The 24,805-nt window shown below is 38.7% G+C and overlaps 1 protein-coding gene across 3 annotated transcripts in view; it reads left to right on the top strand.

The window, feature by feature from the left end:
* The window catches only part of DENND1B (DENN domain containing 1B), a 153,258-nt gene extending 136,802 nt beyond the window's left edge, over positions 1-16,456 (top strand). For all 3 annotated transcript variants that reach the window (XM_071564691.1, XM_071564690.1, XM_071564693.1), the window contains 3 exons: positions 6,576-6,655; positions 7,678-7,894; positions 9,079-16,456. In XM_071564691.1, the coding sequence (XP_071420792.1) occupies positions 6,576-6,655; positions 7,678-7,894; positions 9,079-9,630 (849 nt within the window). In that variant the 3' untranslated portion in view covers positions 9,631-16,456. The remainder of the gene's footprint in view (positions 1-6,575; positions 6,656-7,677; positions 7,895-9,078) is intronic.
* Positions 16,457-24,805: the final 8,349 nt, after the last annotated feature.

Raw genomic sequence — 24,805 nt, 5'->3', positions numbered from 1 at the left:
GGTCATGTTTTGGCTCCCTCAAAGCAGGGAGCCAGAAGAGCCATCAGACAATGTCTGGAACCTTCATCCCAACTTCATGTTGCTTTTGCCTTCTGGCCTGAAGCGCTACTTTACATCTAAAACTTCAGCTGTAGCACTGTATGTTCCCTAACCTTTTCTTTCTCTCTATAATCCTGTATCTAAGAATGAAAAAAAAAAATGCAAAAGTTCAATTAAAGGAAAAGTTTGGCTGTGGGCAAAAGGAGGGAGGATTAGAAGAGGCAGGAAAAGCCTTTCCTACGGGGATCTCAGCATCTCCGAATGTAGAGCCCATATTCGACCCGTCTAATTTTAGACACTTGTGAAACGCTGAGGTTATTAGCAGTGCTGCCCTAGGCTCTTTCTGCAGTAAATGGAGAGAGAGGGGAATGACTGATGGGCAACTCAGCCCACCTGGAATCTGGACTGCATCCTGATGATGCCTCTGTCCTGCTGTTAATTGTCTAATTTTGGCCTTAAAATATATGAAATTAGTGAGTAGCATCAAAATTCAAGTGCCAGCCATATTTCACAGCTTGCAGAGAAAGACCCTCTTTGCTGAGCAGAACACTTCTGGTGTCAAACAGGAGGAGGGACTCCTCTTTGTTAATTCTTCTGGTTGGGAGCCTTAGAGAGCCTAGAAACGTGCTTGACGTCAGTATTTCTGTTTCTAAGGCACAATCTTTTTTTTCCTTGCTAATGTGATTAGTCTGCCTGTTTTCAAACTTCACACAGAGCTTCCCTAGGTTCTTCCACTGTCCATGGGCCTGATAGACAGAATTCAGTGTTCCTGAAGTCTGGAAGTATAGAATGTCTGTCTTTACAATCACATCCACATTGTATATTTTTGTATTTTTGAAAAGTTTTCCTCTGAGAAAGTCACACATGATCAGCAGCGCTCCCAGCAGTGATTTTGCCACGTGATAGTTCTGTTGATATAAGTGTACAATGCCCGTTTTAATCAAAAGATCAATCTAATCAGTAATCTTTCTTTTACCTGCTTAGGAATGGTATGTTCCAGCCAGCCAGACTGGCTTTACAGCTGTTATGCTTCACTAGAAAGTCACACACTGTGCACTTGAGTTAAGTCCAGGTCTTTTGACTTTTCTGTTATCTCAAACCATCCGTTGTTCCCTTTTCTACCTTTGTGCATATAAACATTTATGTGGCTTTGTGCATATGGACACTGCTTAGTGTTTATTTTCTGACACACGTTCTCCTTTATCTCCTTGTTCCTCTCCAGTGTGACCCCCTCAATGCTCCATTCTGTCATTTTCCCTCCATCTAATCATTGACTGTACCTAGGACATTAATAGCCAGCAAAGGGGAAAATAGGTGATATTTTTCTCAATTTTTGTAACTGGAAATTCTGCCTGGTAAGTCTAATTCTTAAAATCATCCACAAAAAAATGAGCTGCTGGCTTTAGTTGTTGCAAATGGCACTGCAAATCTCCACATCCTGTTTTAAAAGACTAACACTTGTGCTTCTTGCCAATTCAAGTGGAGCCAGGCTGCCTTCGAATGGTGCCCTCTTTGCAGCTAGAATGATGTGTGGCACCATGCCATGGTGCATCATCAGCTGCAAACAGGCACTTCAGCTAAGAATAGCCTCTGTGCCACTGAGAAGAGCAAGTGGGATCTGATGCCTGACTGTGGGCAGTGTGGGGCCTCAGGCTGATTCTGGGGGCTCAGGCTTCCTGAGGAAAAAAGGTCCACGATTCTTCAGGGAAAGTGAAAGTTTACTTGTTTTGGAGAAAAACATAACTATTTCTGAAAAATATTTGCAGAAGCATGATTAATTCTTAAAAATGAAAAGCAGTGTTACAAAATTCTCCTCTGATACCTGTGCTCAGGAGTCTAGCATGAATAAAAGGTGGGGAGCTTAGAGATCATTCATTTTTTCACTGCAGCAATTCAGAACATAAATAATTACAGTGTGCTATCCATGACTAAGCATCTCAATAAATTTATCACCCTTACTTATGATAAATCTACCTCAGCACAGATATTAGTGTTTCCATTAACTTTACCATAGTCAATGGAGACTGGCATTATTACAGTGTCCTTTGCATTTCAAATACTGTGCCCCTACACATATTTCTGGTTATCTGTGTCTCTAAGCAGATTTTTGGAGATTTTCTGCTCTTGCAGGCTCTTTGTTGTCACAGAAAAGGATTTTTCTCTGTTGTTGGGAAGCTACCTTTTTTGTTTCTCTGTTTGCCTATCATCCTAACAGGATCTCAGAATTGATGACATTTTCATGGCACACAGTTATAGATGTTTCCAGCCACTTCATGTTCTTTCAAATGCATCATCAGTATTTCTGTATCTGTTAAAGCAGAGGTGGTCTCTCTTCTAAGAGGATGAAGTTTTAGGGATTTTTTTATTTAACATTAATAGTTTTTAAATGTTTCATTAATCCTGTGCTGTAATAATTGTATTTATATATATAAACAAATATGACATCTTAGATAGTATACATCAAGGCATTGTTGTTTAGAAACTATACTTCTTTTTTAGCTCTCCCTTCCTTTCCTTTCATCAGTCTCAGCTCTTGTGGAGTGTAATGTGAGGTACCTTCCTGTGATTCATCACTTCAAGTCACAGGGTTTAAGCAAGAAGGAAGGCAACAGGTTGTGCTTAACTAGAAAGTTTGACTGGGAGATCTTTTGCTTCCCCCCTGGATGGAGCCATAATTATGTCTGTGGTTTGGTTGTAGAAGAGGATAGGTAAAATAAAACACCGAATCATAAATAATTGCAGACATGTATTTATTTTGCTCTCTTGTACTGAATTAATAATCTCTCAATTTTTAAGAAAAAGGAAACAGTACTTCACAGATTTAAAATATTGTATATATTTTTCTTTTCCAGAAACTTTATATGTGTTGATGTATTGACTAACCAGTAAATGTGAAGTTGCATGTGTGCTGCCATTTATGAAAAGATTATTTATTTTTCACTTTGAGGACAATTAATAGGAGCAGCCTTGTTAAGCTTCCTGCCTTAGCATCAATCAATAAGCACTGATTCCCAAAAGCTGGACTTGGGAAAGGTCTAGCATTGTATAAAAAGCTGACATTTTAAAGATTGACTTTCATGTCCAATTAAGAATGTAACCATCTTACATTTGAATCCTTTTGCATTCATGTATTTTGGCATTTTTATGCCAAAGGTGTACATTTTGTGAGGCTACCAGCAAGCAGAAGAGAATAGTTTAAGGGCTTATTCTCACTTTGGTTTTACCTGTATTTGTACTTTCAGCTCCTCCTTTTTCTTATTTCAGTGATCAATGTTTGCTCAGCTCTGTATAGGTTGCAGATCACTTGCAGAAGGAGACTTTGAAGTGGGGCAGAAACCAAGGAGGGTATATATGGTATATACAAAAAGGATACATAAGGATAAGATGAGAGGTGGCATCTTAGGGTGCAGTGTGCCTGAAAATGGGAAAAATTTGAAACAGCAAAACGAATCCCTGCTAATGTTTTGGTACAAAGTAAATACATTAAGTAATTGATCTATTATCTAAGCAGAACTATTGGAAGAAGCAAAACAATTGAGTACTTTAAAGAAGTTTTTTCCTTTATTTTATAGAAAAAAACATGACAGCAGTCTATTAAGACTTTATAAAGTTCTGGTGCAGCAAGAAAAGAGTGTTGCCATATCATTTCTTGTGGTAATAAATTTAAATGGTCTGGTTGTTATTAGAATGCTAATCAGGAAGGAAGCAGAAGTCTGTCCTTTTTTCATAAAGAGGTATAAAAAAGGTTACACACTTCAAAATGTAGAAAAGACAGAAATTAAAAGCTTAAATAACTGCAAACAGCAGGGTACGTCAGTAATGGAAGGACTTCTTAAATGACTCTGACAGCTTTTGCAGGTGCACGTACTCTGTCACTTTGCCTGGTGGAACATTGAAAAAGTTTTATGGCTCTCCTTTGGAATTTATTAAGGGTTTCTTTCTTTCTTTTTCTTCCTTTGCAAAGTAGTCTGGACATGCCCCTCCCTTGCAGTCATTTTTATTACAGTTCCTAGAGGAAAGTCACCTACTCAAAAACATATGTTGCTTGTTGTCTCCATAGTTAGGTCACAGAGTTGTAAATACTGGAGAAGGTTGTTATTTACAGCCAAATATTTTCTTTTCCTTCCCCACTTTTTTTTCTTTATATGTAAATCACATTTCATTTGATTTAGTTCTTGAAAGTCTCCCTATATAATTTTATATTATAGCCCAAAAATTTAAATTGGTAATAAAAATATTTTTTCAAATACAGATTCTGACCATCAGGAACTAGAAGGTCTTGTTTTGGGGGAAGGTTTATGTTTATCAACATGTTCTGTTATATTCCTTTATATAATTTTATTCTTGCTTTCACTAGCACACTTGCATAAGTCTGTCTGTACATGCTCTCAGGGGCCACCTCTATGCCTGTGGGGTTTGCTGATGCTAATTAACTTTATTCGGTTCCTGTTTCTCAAAGACACAACTTTTTTTTTTACCTTTTTACTTTTTTCCCTTTTTTCTGTTTTTTTACCTTTTTTTTGTAACTTGATATCTGTGAATCTCTTTGAAACATTATTTACTGTTTCAACAAGTTGGCAAGTGTTATCTGTAGGATTTTATTACATTGACGGAGTTGATTCTACAGTGTCGGTTTTCATTTTGTTTTCAGAAATTTCTCAACATTTTTAAAGAGCTTTCTTCCCTGCAAAATCTCTAATTTATGTTAGTAGAAGTAGATGTGATGGTAGCATCTAATTTTGATGCAATTTGAAGGGTTTGGTCCTCCAAGAGCTTGTTCCAAGTTAGAGCTTTAATTACAATGAATGTCATGTCAGAATTTTCTTGGGGAAGCGATTGATTTCCAGTGTTAAAGAAACAATGTATTTTAGTTGTCGCAGTGAAAATAAATACTTAAAGAAGCAACTTACAAACTGTAAACAGTGACTGTAGTTGTGACAGTGAGCAGTAAGATTGCTAATTAGGAGTAACAGTTAAGACAGAATGGTTAACTCTCTTTAGTTACAAGCAGGAAAATGATGGATTGCAACAGTGATGGGAATGACACCAAGAATTCACAAAACTGAAAAAGTTAGAAGCAGTTTTTTGCTTTGCCTTCCATCCTATACCTTTTGCTCAGTATGAGTCTTAGAGCTCTTTCATGGGGTTTAATATGCTGATAATTCTCTCATTTTTCTATTAACCATTACTTGATTTAACACATTAAGAACCATATGTTTCCTCTTTGAGGGTGAAGAACTATGGAAAGTATTATCAAAACTTGCTGCCCTAATTAAATCCTCTCTTGCTGAACAAGAACAAATGTCTCAGTCTATAAAGAGTGAATGCTGAGACATTCCTGAAAATAATGGGGGTGGGGGTGTAGTTACAGAGTGTCCTGGTATGTGTAGAACACTGACAACATCTGTAATAGGTAACGTACTGAAATCCTCACAGAACAAGGTTTTCAAGCTCCTGGTTGTTTGAAATTAAGGCCATATTTCTTGTTGCAGGTTTAGGCATTTGGTGAACTGCATGATGAGATGTGGGCAGTAGCACTTCTTTTTACTTGCTTGATTTTCCTGTTACTTAGGGCTGTTCTCCCTTTGCACGAAGTCTGTCTCTATGTCTTTAAATTATGGGTGATTATCCAAGATTCAGAATATCTTCAGTGAATTGATTGCCTGTATCATTAATCTTTCCAGATTTTTGATACAAAATAAATATAAGAGATGTATGGTCCTTAAGACAGTCACTTGTGAAGCCCAAGTGACTAAAATTCCTGACTTAAATGTTGTGGTCAAGACAGAGACTTTTTCCCGATTATTGTAGAATTCTTAAGCCTAGTTTTGTTTGCTAAATAATAAGGGGATATAACAGGCTGGTGAGTACTTCATAGAGCAGTATCTGAATTTGCAACACAGTAGCTAGTCCATGCAAAGTTCCCATGGAACGCTGAGTGTGCACTGACTTTGAGTTGGCTGTAATCTACAGTAACTTATCCTACACTAAGGTAAGTTTAGTGCATAGTTTACACATTACTCTGCAATCCTGTATAACACCTTAACAGAAACATACCTATGTAAAGAGACTCCTGACTTCTTTTGTATTTGCTTTTTCAAACGTCTATTGTTCTTCATGCTCAGTAGACAACATCAACTAAAGCTTGGCAAATATTTCTATCAGAAAGTACTAAACTACAGTGCTTTTTGTGATACCCTTTCAAGAAAGGGAAGCTAGTGGCTTGAGTGATGCTTTTCCTTCAGTTGCCAGTTTTCTGCTAATCATTGCTTTGCATAAATAATAAGGCACACCAGGCTTTGCATAAATAATGGCGCACTCCTTCGGCCATGAAGAAAAATTGTTCTCTTTAATTGGTGATGCTTGAGGACTTCACATCCTCTTGTAACAACCTTTACAAGACTTGATCAATATGTGGGTTTCCTCATCAAGTGCTTGGGAAGTCTTAATGAGTAAAGTGGCAGCTAGTCTTCAGATAAGTCATATTGAAATGGAAAAAATAAACAGAGTTATAATGCTAATTTTCTGTTCTCCAGACACGTTTCAACCAGCGTCTCAGCAACCAGGATTTAGCCTTGGATGAAGATGACGATGATGAAATGGAGAGAACAAGCAAGTAAGAGGCCTGTTTGGATGTGTATGTGTATATAGGAGAGAAGGTAACTAGTGCTATTCAGCAAAGTCGAGTTGAAGTGACACAGATTTCTCCTGTCCAGCCTGCTGGCTTGATTCTTTTCTAGATGATGTCAAGTAGTTTAGGATTTAAATCTGCTTTAAAAATAAGAACAGGCTATTAATATCTTTTCATTATTTACAGTGTCTAGAAGAGCTTGATGTAATCCTCTATCTTCACAGGCTTCAGATAAAAAGACTACATATACAAAGAAACAGCAAAATAATGTTTGTCAAAATGGTGGGCAGTGACCTCAGCTCATCAATTCTTCAAGACTTGTGTTGTGGTCCTGACAATGGGAAGTTTTTTGAAGGGTCTGAAAGAGAAATAATGACTTCTGAGTTCTCTTATGTGAAAACTAAAGGAAAGTAGTAAGTTGAGGCTTAGACTGCCCTGAGACATTTTCTGAGTTCAGGAGTTAATTTTTGATAATGAACCAGATAGGTTTTGATATAAACCAGAAAGGACACTGCCAGCAAAATCAGGCAGCTTAAGCTGTGATGTAGTAGGGAAGGGGGAGGGTTAAAAGGATATAATCAAACCAGTGAGCTGTGGGAAATAGCCCTTGTAGCAGTATTTGGGATAGACTGAGATAGGAACAGGCTGGGGTAGAATGGGGGTCCGAGGTAAGGGTGTTGCAATGAACAAGAGAGAAAATAAGAGACAAAAGCACCAGTTCTCCTTGAAGATGGGCAGTACTCCAGTAAATGTGCTCATGTGATGGAAGAATGGTTTCAGTGTCGGAGTCTTGCCACTAGCACAAAGTGTGTGGCTGGGCCAGGAGACAACTAATGGCAGCTGCATCTCCACTGATACCAGACATCTATGTTTAGGAAAATCCTTGAGTTGAAAGAAATTCCAGGTTTGTTCCCTTTCAAAAGTCTTGGAATGCATTCTCCTTTCAGAAGTGGCTGTAATGAAGTTACTTTTAGGTTCTTCTCTGATGAAAAAGCTTTTGTTTTCAGGTTATCATCAGAAGACAGTGAAGAAGCTTCAGCTTACTTTTATGACAGTGATGGTTCTGGTGAAACTGGAATAATTCCTCAGCATCAAGGAGAAATGGACTTGCTTGGGGAGATCCTGGACACGCTGAGCACACACAGTTCAGATCAAGGAAAACTCTCAGGAGCAAAGAGCTTGGATTTCTTCAGGTCAATGGATGACATTGATTACAAGACTGCGGTTAGTCTTCTGCTTTCATTTGAAAAACAGCCCAAGTCTAATAGTAGTGGAATACTGCACTTAATGGAATCAGCAACATTACATCAGACACTGGAGCATAGTCCTTAGAATTGCTAGTGTGTCTTCCCAGGGCTACGTAATGGTACACTCATGCTGGTCACTATATGATGGTTTTTCACCAGCCAAGAAACTTTGTCCAGTTTACTAAGTCGTCGTGGAACAGTCTTTTTCCCTTAAAACAGTAACCACATATATACCTCTGAATAATACACCTGTGTAATATTATATTTATGTGTTCAAACTGGTATATCTGGAGATGGTTTTAGTCTTTTTTTCTGCAGTTTAGAAGGCATTTCCATTTTCACTTTGCAGCCTTTAACTGGTGATGTTTCTATCTTGATTTAAGTCGTGGGATACATGTGGTAATTGCATCCAAAACACTGCTGGAATAGTATTCCAGAACTTTCTAAGAGGGCTTCTTGTTCCTTTTTTAGGTAGGATTGCATAGGTCCTTTAGTGTAAACAAACTGCTTGCTTACAATTTTAAAACCTTCACCAAGTCACTGCTGTGATACTATCCAAGAAAATATTAGTGTTTTTGTCTTCCAGTGCATATCAGCTGTCCAACATTTACTTTTGCTGAAAGGGATCCTATAGTAGAAGACTTGTTACTGGAGCCGCAAATACTGATGCAAATATTTATAAAGCTTGTAAAATTTTATATTACGAGTGTCATACAGGGGTTAGATTAATAAAATGCCCGTTTTTGTTTGGCCAAAAAACTTTAATATTGAAAGTTGGTATAATTAATTACTGAAGCAAAGAGGAAATGCCATCTGGTTTTCGTTTTAATCCCCCTCCCTCTCATATTATGGGTGCAAACCAGAAAAGTGTGTCTTTGTTCACTGTCAAAACTGCCTGTGCAAAGACTGAAGGGACAGGGAGACAGAAATCCCTGCTCTGAACCAAAGGTGATCCTTAGCAGAAGAGACAGTGTTCTGGCAAGGAAGTGTAAAAACACTTGGTCTTGCTTTGTATCTGGGGTTCTTGTTTTGTAACATTAAACCCTGAAAGGGATCCATGATGTAGGAACACATAAAATCCCTTACAGTACTTTTGTTTTGAAAATGCCAGTGTAGAGACATTTCTTGTGACATTGACTATAAACACGTCTTTTCTTTCAGAACAAGTCAAATGCACCCAGTGAGAGCAATCTCACCCTGCTCTGCAGCAGTGCTAATGATCAAGCAGAGTGGAACCTAGGCCAGGATGACAGTGTCCTCCATGGGAAGCAGCTCCCTCCATCACCAAGGAAGCAAGTTTCTTCTGGTGGCCAGACACAATCTCTCTCAAGGCTGGAAGAAGAAAAGAGTGACAAAACCTTTATTAATGACAGGATGGACACCACTAGTATGACTTCCCCATCTCCAGTACGACCAAGTGCTCAGTTCACTTCCCCAGAAAGTTTCAAAGCAGGCTATTCTTCCTGTAAATATGCAAAGCAGAACGAAACACTAAGCAATACCTCAGAAGATCAGCTCCCAGCAAGTCTTGCTCAACATCCATCCATTCTGGTCCCTTGGGAGAAAGATGGGAAGGAAGGAGATGAAACACCAGAGGAGGGTGGTCTTCTTCAAGAAGTGGTGTCATTATGTAAACTGAGTTCTGCTTTTCACTATGGTTTAAGTCTTTCAAAGGATAGCTTATCCAGCAGTAGCAGTGGTAATAAAACGTAAGAAAACCATGAGAAGAGAAACTTGACTCCCATCAGAAGTTAAAGGGAGACTACTCAGGACTCCATATAACTCTATGTAACATGATAACCAAAAGATGAAAAAGGAATAAGAGATCTTCAGTTATAAAAATAATTCTCTTCAGTTGAGTATGCATTTTCTGCCACTGGGACATGTGCTTCTATGTTTACTCAGTTCATTTGTTGGCTGTAGTTAGGTCCACAAAATGGAACTAAATATATGAATGCACTCTTAAATCAGGTACTAGTTAGTCTCTGTGTTAAAAATACAGCAAGCGTATGGTGCTTCCTAGCATTTGCTTCCTCTAAGCAGCAGGAAAGGTGTCGCCTAACAGGTAACCAGATTTTGAAGGTACTATATTATTTCCAGTAAGCATGAAATGAACCAAGCAATCTGATTTGTCTGAAATGTACAAATGTTAATATTTCTAATGAATAATAATTGCCTTAATCTTTTGAGAAGAGGTTTTAACTATCTTAGAAGATGAATGCAAATCTACAAAACAGCAATAATAATTTTCCATGGCAGGAATTTGCTTCAGCAAAGGTAGGGGGGAAGGAGACGTTTTTTAAATTAAGGAATTTCTTGTGAATATTACTTGGAACTTACTCCAAACTAAAACTGTGGCTCTGTCTTCCAGACTTCAAAAAGGTAGCACATGGTTTTCTCCCTTCTATAAAGTTCATGAAGCGCTGAATTATAATGTGACATTTATGGACTTCTGTTTACAACTAAGACACTTTAAAGACATATTATCCGGTTTCCCTAGGTAGACTATTTCACCTAAAATTTTCCAGAAAGGAAAGTGTAAGTGGAATTGATAGATTGCTATTATTTTTTATTTTCTACGGTTTAATAGTTGGAAATCTAATTTGTGCCTAATTTGTAGCACTAGAAAATTAAAATTCCAGATTCAGTTTGATACTGCATATGTTCAACTCTCATTTTAGCCAAGTTGAACAACCAAAAATCTTTCTGTGTTCAGTGAAGGAGAATAAATGGACTTTATGTATATTGTATTTAGAACAAGCATTTTTCCTCCTTCTGGCAGTGTTCCTGAGGAATATTTGGATATTAAAAAGTCTGAAAATTTTTAATGTTATATGAAGCAGCTCCTTCATTTTTTTCATTTTCTCCCTCTTCTCTTTTTCCACCTCACCATACATATCTTGGCCTCCATAGTTGCTCAGGACAGAAAAGAAATTAAATCAGTTTCAGCAGATTGGAATTGTCAGCTTTGAAGGATATTTGTGGTGCAGTTGGTAGAAATAGCACATGGGTGTAAAATGAACTCTGCCTGAGGAGAATTCTTTTAAGTCATGTTAGAAACCTTTTTTCTTTCATTCCCTCTTTGGCCTGAATGATTTGTCTTACTCCGCATAGACCTGAGTATGTTCATGGGTTCAGTGTTTGGATCAGATTGTGCTTTAGTACCTTCATAATAATTAGTAGAAAAGTTGACTCATTGAGTTTTATTAATTAATTTTCCTTCTAGCTAACAGAAATGGAAAGGGATTTTTTGGCTGCTTTATTGCAAGGCAGCTGACCTAAGGGAATTGCTCCATTTCATGTCAGAGTCAGTGTTTGAAACTCCACCAAAGATGCAGTAGGGTGGGACCTTGGAATTCGTTAGTGCCTAAGTTTCACCTTGTTCCCCAATGAGAAGGTCTGGGCCATACTTTCATTGAAGATGGGCCTCCAGAATTAATTTTTTTAATCAGTGCAACAAAGCTAAAAGGTTGTAAAAGGGCAAATCTTACAGAAATATCTGTTTCTGATTGGAACATGAGTGTTCTGGAGGACATCTGCAGTCTGCATTGCTGGAGAATCACAGTATTCCAGAGTTAGGAGTTATATGTCCAGAAGTCTGTGCTCCAAAGTATTTGTTTATACTTTGGTTTCCTGTTGTGTATCAACGTGATATGTTGTAGATTTTTTAAAATAACAAATGTTATTTGGTAAAATATTTCACACTATTTAAAATTGAAAGTATCCTAAAACTAACTCTTTAAACTTTCCAGGTGGGTCAGACCAAGTGGCTCAGGTGCTGTTCATGTGACAAAACTGCAGAGCAACCTTATTTAGATCTGTTATTAATGACTTGGTAGAGGGCATTCTTCTCCTTTGCTGGTACTAACCATTGCCCAAACACAATGCTGCAATTGTGTCTAAGCGAAAACAAGCAACACAAAAGTTTTTGTTCTTGTAGCACTTTTCACTCATTCTCGTTCGGGTCTCTACATTTTGTAGATGAGAATTTCAAGATTTGCCTTTTCTTTTCCTCTGCATCTGATACGATGTTTCTGTTCATGGTTCATTCTAAGTTGTTTATTTTCTTCATTTATTAAAGATAGTAAACAGTATTAATGTTTAAGGATGAAAATAGAAAAAAAATCATAAATTATGGCCATCATTTCCTTCAAAACCATCAAACATCTAAGTTCAGGAATACTGCCAAAAATTATTTTTAAAAATTACTGTCTGATAGAGGCATAAATCTTACTGGTTTTACATGAGGGCTAGACTCTGAACAAATAATCACATATATTGTCCATTCTCAGCTTTGTGACATAAATATGGAAGCCATGTAAGGCTCCAGTATTCTTACAGTTGTTATAAGGATCACAAAATTGAAAGTGTGATAGTGGAATCTTTCAAAATTGAGGCATTGTAGCAATAATTCAGTGTTACATTGAGTGAAAATGCAGGCTGAAAAGAAGTAAACAGATGAAATAAAAGATGGAAGGTAAAATTCAACTTTGAATTATTTTCAAAATCGTTCTGTGCTTATGCTACTTTTTTTTCTTACTATTTACGAAACCTCTAGTGTGTTTACAATTGTTAACTAGTATGTCTTTTTTTGTTCTGAACTTTGTATGGGTTCAGACATAGTTTTATATATATGTTGATTTTTAACTGTAGGTACATTTTTTACTCTGTAATATGCAGAATCTTTCCACTTAATATGAGTGATCTTTTAAAAAGGCTAATAATTGTGCCTTATTTAAGTAGAATTACGAGTTACCAAATAGATAAGAGTCCAAACTGATATTACTGGTTCAACACTCTTGCTCTCTGTCCTTGTGGTAATATAAAACTGTTTATTGGCTACATATACTGTATTTATATTACCACATTGGGTTCAATATTAAGATAAATTGTCCAGGTCCAGTACTTTTGCAGGTTTTATTACCTGTATGATTTTTATTTGTGGGAATCCTTCTGGTGTCTTTGAAAATCATCACCATTCATCACCAGCCACTGGTGAGAACCGAATTCTGCTCAGTCAGAGCTCCTGTGGTCTTCTTCAGAGGCATCTCTTTTCTTCAGGATCTCAAAATCTTCCCATTTCTCCTGTTTCAGGGAGATACTCGATAATTCGATAAGCTGTTACTTACGCATAGGAACAAATTTCTGATGTAGAAAGTCAAACTACAACTTGAAATTCATATATTTGAGTTTGGTTTGCATAGATATCTCCCTAAAATGAGCCATATCACTCATCTGGTTTGGGAGGAAAAAGTAAGTGTGGTAGAAGCAGAAAGGGGTTCCTGGGTTGTTCCAGTGTGGTATGGTGAAGCAAAGCCTGGGAGGCCACAGGAGGGATAGTAACTTTGAAGAAACCGAGATTTCAGTTCCAGCTCAGTGTGATTCCAGCCCAGTCATGTAGGCAAAAGTAGTATTGCCTATGGAATTAACCCCCTGTGGGATTTGCAGAATGGATAATACATTGTCCCGGTCAAAGCCTTCCCATTCGTGTGTATAGAGATGTAACATGGAACACAGTGCAGATATTCAGGGAAGGACAGCACTGTGGATGAAAAGGTGATCCCTACCCACCCTCTATGCATGCAGAGGGCAGTCTGTGTAGAATAGGCATTGGTTTGCTCTTCCATCTCACATATTTGAGCATCACGTAGTTCTGAGAAATAGACTTGTTCTGAAGAAAATAATGTAGTTGTAGAAGTTGTCATAGAACTTGTTGACTGAAGCCTTCATTGTCATTTAGCATTTCAGTGGTGCTGCTGCTTTTGGGGTGGGATCATCAGAAACTCTCAGCACTGACTAAAGTCCCCTCTCAGGCATTGTAACACAGACTTCAGGCAGAGTTTTAGACAAATGCTGAGTGCTTCTGAAAATCCCACCCAGTCTATTTAGAAGAGTGTTTTAGATCTCAAAAATCTCTTTTAGATGTCATTTTAGGATGAGCTAGTTTACAACCTCGTGTTCTTGTAACCAATGTGAAGTCTAGGCAAAAGAACAGTTAAGCCAGGTTTTTAAAACAGCTTCCATTATCCACCTACAGTCAATCATATTCAGTCGTACAGAACAATCTTTCATTGGTGCAGCTGTCTAATAGAATTGCTAGGAGCATCTAAAATATTTTCTCTATGCATGTAAGTAATTAAAGAAACGTTTCATGCAATAATCAAAGTGCCAGCATGAGGCCCTTTTGCAAATACCCCCCTGTGTAATACTGACTGTACCCTGTCCTGCAGAAAGGAGCCCCTAACCATGGACCTCCCTGACTCCACAGGGAGAAGGCAAGGGTGATCTTTATTTCCAACAAAGTTGACACCTTCTTCCCTGGTACCAGCCTCTAGTCCAGGTGCTGTGAGACTCCAGCCAGTCTGTTCCCAAAAGCCTGAAATTTCAGGCTAAACAAATGTGGCCAATAAAATCACACTTGAGGTGAGCAGCTTCCCTAGTGCAAAGCTCAGGATGGTGAGGGGCAGTCTGTTCCTGTGGTATTGCAGTAAATCTTTGGAGAATGAATGTAGAAATAAATGCACCAGCAAAACCAGGATGAATGGTGATGTGACTTTTCTTCAATAACTTCTTTGCTGCTATTAGGTCTGTATCTCTTTGCCAATTGTTGTTTACTTGTTAGCACAATCTGAGCTGACTAGAACGTGTTCTCATCTTCACCCCAAGAGCATGGACCACAGCTGGCCTAGAATTCATGTTCTTCAGGGTGTTGAAAATAAAGGAATGGAAAGGGATGATACAGTTTGTGCAAAACCTTCCTCGATTTGCTTTGTAATACCTGTTTTGCAGTTTTAGTGAGTGGCCAGTTGAAAGTACTTGACAGGTTTTTCTGAAAGCTGTTTAACTTACTCTTCTAAATAGAGTTGCCTGATGAGTCCACAGCCCCCTCAGTCTAGAGGACCACCCACCATCCATGAAGTTGGCAGGGCCATTGACATTTTCTGCTGGGTTGGAGTATGGAGCAGGTAACACAGTTGAAAGTTATCCCAACATTTACTGTAGTAAAGGGTACTCAAATAAAATTGAACTATTATATTCCTTAGGTCAATACTAACGACACTTGTATTTAGCATCCAGTAACAGTATTAGCATTTGAAAAATAAGTTGAGTTTCAAGTATGTTGACATTTATTATGATTCTGTGTGAATTAATGTTCTGTTTCTATTAAAAATAAAGGAGCTATTTGGTCGGGGTGGGGGGGAATGTGTTGACTTTCAAATCTTCAGTGAATTTTGTGCAATATTTCTCTTTATTTCAAAGTGATTTAGTAGTGCACATCTGCTTTCAAGCAGATCCTTGAGATGGTATTTTTCAGAAATGTGTAAAATTACATGTAGCTTTGAAATATGGTTGTATGATAAAAACATGAAGAAATATATTCTAATGAGGCAGATGTATATTTCCAATGACTGTGAGTGATTATGGATGTCACATTCTGTAGAAATAATAAGGCCTAAGACAATGTTTGCATACCAGTAATTCCAAGTAATTCTTAAAACTATAAACTGGTTAAATTGAAGTAAGGTTAAGTATCAGAATTTGTGATGTTTGGTTTATCATTTTATCACTTGTTTATTATGGATAAAAAGTTGGGGAGTTAAGAATTGTTTTTCCAGACCAGCAATGAGGTGAGAGTTCATGGTGGTGACCATAAGAATTTAGTTTGTGACATCCCTAATTATTTTTAAGTCATTACTTAAAATATCTACTAATGTTGCCAGTATCCTTTTAAGTTTTTTGTAAATTAATTTCTTTGTATATTGATGTACATTTTCTTTTAATCTCTGGTTTTCCCTTGAGAACTTCTTTAAATTAATATACTTGAATGAGACAATAAAGCACTGTGGCAGAGCTTAGTCTGGGTGCAGCTTGCACACAAGCACATCATGTCTGTTACTTCATGATTTCTGAGGACAAAGAGTAATTTAAAATGCTTACATATTTGGCAAACTGACAGTTCTGTTTGTTACTTTTAAATGTGTCAGATATAATGAGAAATGCCTCAACATGGAACAAAGCAATGTTATGTATCCAGATGCTTCTAAGTGTTTTTTCAGAACATTTTTTATGACCTTTGAAAACCATTCCAGACAATGTCCTTGTTGTGAGCCTTTAATACTTAGAGAAGAGGCATAAAGTTCAGGACACATTAGGATTTTACTGATAATTTAAATTTAGAGATTTAAAAAAAAAACCCACAAACTCACACACCAAACAACCAGCATTGTCCGAACAGTTTTAAAAAATTTAGTTAGTTACTGACCTTTTAACGAAAACAGAGCTAAATCTAAGAATTTACTTCATGCTTTCGCACCTTCTGGACTACTGTTCAAAGTCATCTTGAGAACTGTAATTCAGACCTTGACTACTGTTAGTAGTGCACTGTGTAGATGTAGTAAATGAGCTGTGATGTGTGGTGTGTTTTGTTTTCTATTTTTCCTTCCAAAGTTCGTGGCGTCAGTAGAAGTTTTTGGTGAACTCCACATGACCATAAAGTGCCCAACACTGTACTATAAAATAAAATTTAACAATATCAAAATTCCTTGGGTGGTGCAGGTTATTGTTTGATGGCTTCATCTGAAGAGCTTTACATGCTTGTCAGACATAAAGGTTAAAATGATACTCTATGATATTGAAAGCTTTTCTGTATTGAATGACCATGTCAGTTTCTCAAATATAAAGAAAGCACAATGTGTTTTCCTGAATGCAGTTGATTAATTCATTAGTGCAAAATTTACATGTTGATATCCTTTGAAATTCCAGTGGTGTTTTGCATCTCTTAAAAGCCTTGGCTAATCATTCCATTTTGTTAAATAGTTTTTCTTTGTCTCTAGTTATTGCTAAAAAAGTAGGCATATTGTCTTATTTAATAGATTAATGAATTGGCATATGAAGGAGAAATGCTATGCAGATCTGCCTTCATGCCCCTCCTTGCTGCTGATGGGCAGAGGCTGATGCAGAAAGCACCTTGTGGCTTTGCTGGAGATCAGGAATAACATGAGGATAGGTTTTATTTGTAACTTAGGTGGGCTAAATAACATGTAAGTGGTGGGTTGGCCCTGGCTGGTCTGTGCTGCTCCTTCCCCCTCAGGGGAAGGACTCCTCACACTCTTTCCCTGCTCCAGCATGGACCTTCAGGTAGATCTCTTATTTCCCCACAGACCCCCATGGGCTCCAGGGGCATAGCTGTCTCACCATGGTCTGCACCACGGGTTGCAGGGGAATCTCTGCTCAGGTGCCTGGAGAATCTCCTGCCCCTCCTTCCTCACTGACCTTGGTGTTTGCAGAGCTGTTCTTCTCATAGTCTCACTCCTTTCTCTTGGCTGCAATTGCACAGGGATTTTTCCGCTCTAAACTGGATTATCCCAGAGGTGCTATCAGACAGATCTGCACGATCACTGATGGCCATGGCCTTGGCCAGCAGCAGATTTGTCTTGGAGCTGGATGGCATTGGCTCCATCACATATGGGAGCAGCTTCTGGCAGCTTCCCACAGAAGCCACCCCTGTGGCCCTCCCAGTACCAGAATCTTGCCACACAAATTCACTTCAGTGTAACACAGTAACACCTCATGAATATGTTATTCGATATGGCTTAGCTTTTTAATGTAGTTGCTTCGCTGATTTATTTTATGCACATGTATGACTATCCCTCAGCTAGAATTTTCCATCAAATGGCTATGCAGTATAATCTGATCTGTGATTCACTCCTCTAAATTAAAAGCATTTTGATATCTTATGCAGAAAAAACATAGAGACTGTGGTTTCAATATTTTTATAGTCAATCCTCAACTGCTGAAAAAACCAACAAATTATCTTGATGCAATACAATGCAGATGTGGTTTTAACACTTGCTGTTAGACTTGGTTTAGCTTAATGCAGCCAAGAGAGTGATACCAGCTGTGAAGATTGGTAGCAAAGGAATCTTCACTGCTAGGTCAAGCATAACACATCTTTGTTTTTCCAGTAGGTATGGCCACATTTATTCAGCTATTAAAATGATAGCTGTGAAAATGAACTTTTTGTCTGAGATCCAGATTATGAGTCAGTGGAGGACATTACAAAAGTACTTTTTGCAGAAGGAGTGGTGAAGTATGAAGACAAAGTCTTTCAGGTAAAATTTTCCTACTTACCTTAGTTTTTTTATCTCAAGGCACTCAGAGTGTGGTTGCAACTTGCCTTCTGTGGATATTTTAGTTCAGTAAGTTCTTTCAAACCTGGAATGAGAAAAGATTGAAGAATAGGAAGTAGTAAAAGAAAATGGTCTAGTTAGTAATTTTTACACAGGTCATACAGCAGGAATCTGTTCCTATTGGTAGAACAATACCAAGTGTTTGTGAAAGACTATTTCAGTGGAGTTTGCTGTACCAGCCATGTGGTAGCACCCTGGGTATGAAAGCTGGCTCATGTATTGAGTTGTGTTATTTCCCTCATTTGTGGGAAAAAAATGCAACTCAAAGCAGTGTCTTACTGGGGACTTGTTTTGGGAGGAGAAATCAGAAATATTCCTGTTCATTAGTAGCTTCTTGGTTGGTTGTGCTTCAAAGAAAAGCAGATGAGAATTGCTTTTGCAATGCACTTTTACACAGAGCAGCTGCAGCCAAACCTGAATGATGGACAAAGCAATTCATTTTCTTTCCAGAACTCACTGTGTAACCTCATGTTCACAAAATGAAAAGTAACTTTATCAAATTCATGGATTTAGATTTTTATTTGATGTGACAAGCAATAACAACAACAACAACAACAAAAACCTGAGCAATGCCTGGAGTAGTGTTGTGGGTTTGCTGGTATTCAGATAAAGCAGAGTAGAATCAGTCTGCAGATTTTCATCAGAAAAAAATGCTATCAGCTTCTTGCACTTCAAAAGCCCACAGGCTGTCAATCCTCTTAGAAATTCTGTATGAAACATAAACAAGTACTAGTTGTAAAAGCAAAGTTTGGGAAGCACATTTGGAATGGGCTGTAATAATTCCTTTCCTTGGGCTGCCTGTTTCACACTCCTCCTGAAAGTCAAAGGCTGGGCTCCTGATGGTGTACTGCTCCACTCATTTTTTGGTCTTGGGTCCAGCGAAACATGGGGAACAAAACAGCAATGAAACCCAGCATACAATCTTGGAGAAGCAAGGTGGGCTACAAAGAATCTGTTCAACTTGGTTGCCAGCCTTTTAGGTCTGTTACTTGATTTTAATTGTGAAGTCCTATAAAATACTCAGTCTCATGGATGAGACACAGTAAAGATATACTCTGCCATGTAGAGCTTACACAGTACTCATTTGCCCACACAAGTCTGTTTTTCAAGTATATATAATTCTATTAATAACTAATATACTTTCCAAGGTGAGTATTTTTTATCCTGGTATAAAATGATTTCATTTGGTTTATCTTAAGATAGTTCCTAAATGGTGATGAGGAGCATTTCTCTTGTGTTCAAGGTGGGCAGATGGTGCTTTTCTCAGCCTGGACCATTGAAAGGCTGAATATTAAAAACCACCTTTGACTTGTGGGTTTTATCTTTGACATGCTTATCTTAAAACTCGTGGAGCCCAGTTTTTTTCAGAGAATTGTTTAGCATTGGTGACTTAAATTGTGGTAAATGAATTCCAAGGCTCTGCCTTGAAATGTGCTTTAGAAGTCATAGACACAGCAGGAATTTGTGGCTCCCAGCTCCACTTGTCCTGCCTGCAGTCCTTTGCTCAGTCCCATGGAAGCATTGGCTTCATGTTCACTAATACACTTCATAGTATCAGCTGTTTTCTGTTCACTGTTCCTTTTAAGAAAATAACCCGTTAATACCACCTGTTTAGCAATGAGGAGGATTATGTACTAAAATGTTCAACTGAATAATACATACAAACATCTGACATTTGGTCTGCTCTGAGAATAGGCGACATGCTTATTTAATGATTTTGAAAATGTTACAATGGTGAGGTAGAAATTAAAATGTCATTTTAAAATATTTGTACTTAACTTACGTGATTCAGTCCTATTCTACATTTCCCCTTGGCATATTCGTACTGGGGGTCATGGTAGCAGTCTGACACCGCAGATACTTGAAACGATATACTGAACATTGTTGGCATTTCAGCCTAATTAATTGCATCCTATTTTGTGATTTGTCTTTGGTCCTTTGGGTTGCTGGCCCAGGTTTTTTTTTTTAACCTTTTTTTTTATGTTCATCATTGTCTCATTTTAAATGTCAACAGACCAGTACTTGTATAATTGGGTTTTTCCCCTTACTTCTTTTTTCCCCAGTGTCAGAAGATTGGAGAAGCGATTTCTACATCTCAGGCAGGCTACGCAAAAAGGTATAACCCAAGACTAAGTGACAAACAGGTTAATCCAGTCTGTGCAGGTCTTGAGTGCAGGCATGTGCTTTTCTGGCCAGTGGTCACTGTTACCCATGATTTTGTACTAGAATAATCTCTGGGGCTAGTTTAATCACTTTGCCAGCACTGGGCCACCCTGAAAGGCAGATCTGCATCTTCTCTGTTGGGCTCATTTCTCATGCAAAAACCTGCTGGAGCTGCCTCCTCCCTGGGGTCAGGTTTAGCACAGTTGCCTGTGATCCTGCCATGGATCCCTCTGAACGAAAACGCTTGGCACTGGGCTTGTTCAACTGGAAGGTTTCATACATCTGAGAAGGAAAGTGTCAACTTGCTGATTTGCTTTAAACAACCCTCACTTGACACAGTGGTATGCCCAAGGAAGTATTTAAATCTCTGGAAGAGCTGCAGTCACTGACACAGACACTGTCAGAAATGGAGGGAAAAGAGCAGTGCACCTGTGTGGTCTTCTGGTTTGCTTTTTTCCCTGCTTTGTCCTTGGGATCCAAGCTGATGTTTCCCTTTTTGTGGATGTTTCTTGGTCATTGCAGCCAAGGCATGAAGTGGTGTTCCCCACAGTGATCCTGCAGGCGCACGGAGAGCAGAGCCTTGTGCTTTTTCATCTGGAATAACTCCTGGGCTCCTGGCTGGTCTCCAAGTGGCTGCGGTACAGGCAGGATGCCCTGTCACACTGGATGCCCACAGCTTGTTATGTGGGTATCCTCTCCCTGCTTGCTGAGGAGGTGACTGGAAGCAGCTAAAGCTGCATTTATTTGTTTAAGCTGCTTTGCCTTGGAAGCAAAAATATGTGGAAACATTCCACCCACCTTCCCTGCAGACTTGCACTTTTCTAATCAGCCTAAAGTTTGTGAAATTACTTCGGGGTAACACCTGAAAATCTGTTAGCCTTGTGCTAGCTGTGTGACAGACGTTGAGTTGTTTCTGTTGTGGGACAGAAAGCAGCCATGGAACCCGAGGCTGCCCTGCCCTGGGACTGCTTGTGCATTGCAAACACACTGTGGTGCCCATGGCGGCTCATGCAGGTGACAAAGGCTGGTGGCCCGAGCGGTCACATCGAGTTAGGATTGCTGGGCAGAGCCTGCTCCGCTGCTGTCGCTCCTCCTGAATTTCTGCTGCCAAGTAGGTTTAGCGCAGGTGCCAAGTGAAACTAAGTGGGTTTAAATTGGAAACACACATTTTTGTCAGCACTAGTTATTACAATACATGCCAGTGGAAATTGCGCTTTTGCTGAAACTACAGGTGAAATCTGAAAGGTCACACACAATATTGAGCTGGGGAAAAGTGTGCTTCAAACAGTGCCATGAAACGCATGGAACCAGATGAAGACCTGTGTAGTTTTGCTCTGATCAAAAAAGATGATTTACAGCCATGATTTGGATATGTCTGTCTTGCTGGTGTTTGACAATGTTAGATGAATTGCTGGTGAATGTAATTGCTTTGTCAAATGATCCTGGGGAAGGAAAAATCATGGCCTGATAAAAACAGAAATTAAAAGCAACTTTTGTGAAACCAAGTCAGAATACAACAGTTGCTTTAATTGGCTGCAATATAAAAACCTCAATATATTTCTATCCAATGAGTATCATTTGAAAGAACATAAACCCAGAAAAATCACCACTGAACTGAGAACTCTGCCTAGCCTTCAGGACTCCACCTGTGCCTTGATTCATAATTTATGCTCTGGCTTTTCGCTGTGCAAGAGGTCTTCACACCTCATGACATGCATTATAGATGGAGGAGTTTAGGTTAAAACATGCTTTTACTGTGAGACATGGGGTATCTCCCGCTTTCCTCATCAAATTCATGTGTGCAATTTAAACAAGACCTCACTCTGCTCCCAATAAATGCACACCAGATGTATCTTTTATAAATGTTAGGTTTTGCAGCATCTTGACACATGCCAGTAGTTTGAAGCCTGTGCATGCTTCAGTGGGGCATGAAAGCCCCATCCATCCATTCATTCAACTGTGACATTTTGCAATAGGCAAAATTCTAGTGTTGTCAGCTATTCACTGTTCAACTTTATTGAGTTACAATGCCTAATCTGATGCTCTTTTTTTGAATTATTTTCAGAGGTGTCAGTTTTCTTTAGCTGAGAGTTGATTGAATAGCATGGGTAAAGGAACTTGGCCAAAGTCTTCTGATCTGTGATTCCTGATGTTATGTGACATTACTCATGTAAAGTTTGTCCTTGAGTGAGACTTGGGGCTTATGTTAAATAAAACATGTTACAGAAATGCTGCCACTTATTTGGACACAAGCTTTCTGCTGCTGGACTGCATTTATTATGGTCACTTAAAAAGGTGCATTTATTATGTTCCTTAATAATGTAACTTGGATGTTCTTTATTAATTTGCACCTGTTTGAACAGTAATCACTGGCCAGACTTCAGAAGTAGACAATGACAATAAATTGTGACTTAGCTTCTCATTGACCTGAGCTTCTCACTTCCTCCAGTGCCAGGACATGTGAGTTTTGGAGGCCTGGGAAGGGAGAGTGTCTTACCTGGAGGTACCCTGGGGTGTGGCCATGGCAGCCAGGCTGCAGAGGAGTTTTCAATGCAACTGCAAGCATCAGAATAGCTGAACTGGTCTGAGAGCTCTTTCAGTGACTACTTAATGCCTTTAGAGCAGTAGGACTCCCAGTGTCTGGGGTTGTTGATCTTGATTGAAAAGTAACAGAGGAACTTTTGAAGTGAGCAGAAAACCCCTGCTGAAAATGGGACTTACAGTAACTGAAGAAAATTTTTACAGCTCTGCCATTTTTCTGTCTGCACTCATCCACAGTGCTGGAAAGATTTCAGTAATTTCAAAAACTTCTCAGCTTGTATAAATTAGTTCCACAAAGTTGTATTGATTTGTGCCACCTTGGGAGCCAGCACAAAACCCTCTCTTTTTGGGCACAGGGCAATCGGTCAGTGTGGATGTAGACACAGGGTGGTGCAGATTCCAGTGCTGAGACTGGCAGCTCCGACCACAGCACAAAGCATGTCCATCTCATTTCCACTCATTTCTAAGCATAGAAAATGTTTCTTGATCACTTGATTCCGAATGAAAATATGACTTTGTAAATACAGTTCTGGCCTGGGGATAATTTCCTTTGTAATTACATGACGAAATAATCCCATAAAGTAAAAAAAAATACAGCCTGCATGTGGCTTGGTACAATCTTTATTTATCAGTCATTTTGATCCTGTACACAAAAAGTAGTAATATGAATACAAAACATACTGTGTGCCTGTATAGAGAAGTTAATTTTACATAAAATGGTGAAGGCACATAATGCAAGGTAATACTCTCTGTTTCACAGGCTGGATGTCCCCTTTTCCAAGGGAAAAGAGAAAGGACCATGAAAGGAGGATGAATTGTTTCATCTTTCCCCTGCTTCTGAATATCTTCAGAGGGATTTGGTGCAGAGCAGATCATGTGCTCTAACATAACACTCTCTCTTTGTAGAAGGCTGTTAGACATGAAGAGAAAGTTTAAATGTGTAAAGTTTGGGAGTACATTGAGCATTTTTTTCTTTTATGGGATGGGTTTCAAGTGATCACAATTTATGGAAGTTTTTGAGTCAAATAGATTAAACAAATGTAATTTTGAAATATTTTAAGTCTTTTATGTGGAGATACTTCACATTAGTGGAGATTATCAGTGCTTTTTGGGGAACCAGAAGCCGGTTTTGAAATGGTTTTCCTTATAGCAGCACAAATGCTCTCCACAACAACTCCTAGACGCAATTGCTTCTCCCTGAATGTCTGTGCTTCTATATGCATTTTATTATACCCTTGGCCTGAGCAAATAGCTTGACGTCTGCTGTATTGGTCTTAATCTGTGGGTTAAATTTCATCAGAGATGGTATTAGACATTCTTTATAAGGTGTTGTCATCTAGGTGTGGTTCTCTGATTGAGATACGGCCCAGAAGGGTCAGTCTTCCTAACCATGCATTTCACGGTCACTATAGCATGTTCATGTGGCGACAGCTTTGGGACTTTGGTGCTTCTCCAGGCTGCCACTGGGCATTTCCAGCTGCAGCACCTACTTCCCTGCTGCCTATGGATGTTGCTTCATTAATTCAGCTTTTGAGAAAGTGTATTTGGAACTGACATTTGTTGCCTTCTGGGCCTTTTCTTGTTTGTTTCATATAAGATAGTAAATAGAGTTTTGACTATTTCTCATTTTAATCCCTATCTGAAGTAAAACATGCTCTCCCTGAGTTATCTTACACAGGTCTGCTTCGATAGGTAATTCTCATTCCTAACTCACCGTCATCCTCCCTCCCTGTCTTACAGTCTCCCTGCTATGAAAGTCCAGCTTCACCTTTGCTGCAATCCAGCTTCTGCCTCCACCTCCCTCAAGTGCCATTCGCTTTCATTTCCTTTTCTTCTCTCATTTTTCTGCGAATTTCCACCACTCTTATTTTTATCGCTTCCTCTCCACCGAGACTGACAGCAATCACAACTTACTCTAATCTTAGTTTAAAGGTTTTTCCCCTGCCTTCTGTCTCCTTGACTTACCTTTTACGAACGACACTCGTATTTCACTG

The sequence above is a fragment of the Pithys albifrons genome, chromosome 10, assembly GCF_047495875.1.
Source record: "Pithys albifrons albifrons isolate INPA30051 chromosome 10, PitAlb_v1, whole genome shotgun sequence".
Lineage (NCBI taxonomy): Eukaryota > Metazoa > Chordata > Aves > Passeriformes > Thamnophilidae > Pithys > Pithys albifrons.
This window is presented reverse-complemented; position numbering and strand designations above follow the sequence as displayed.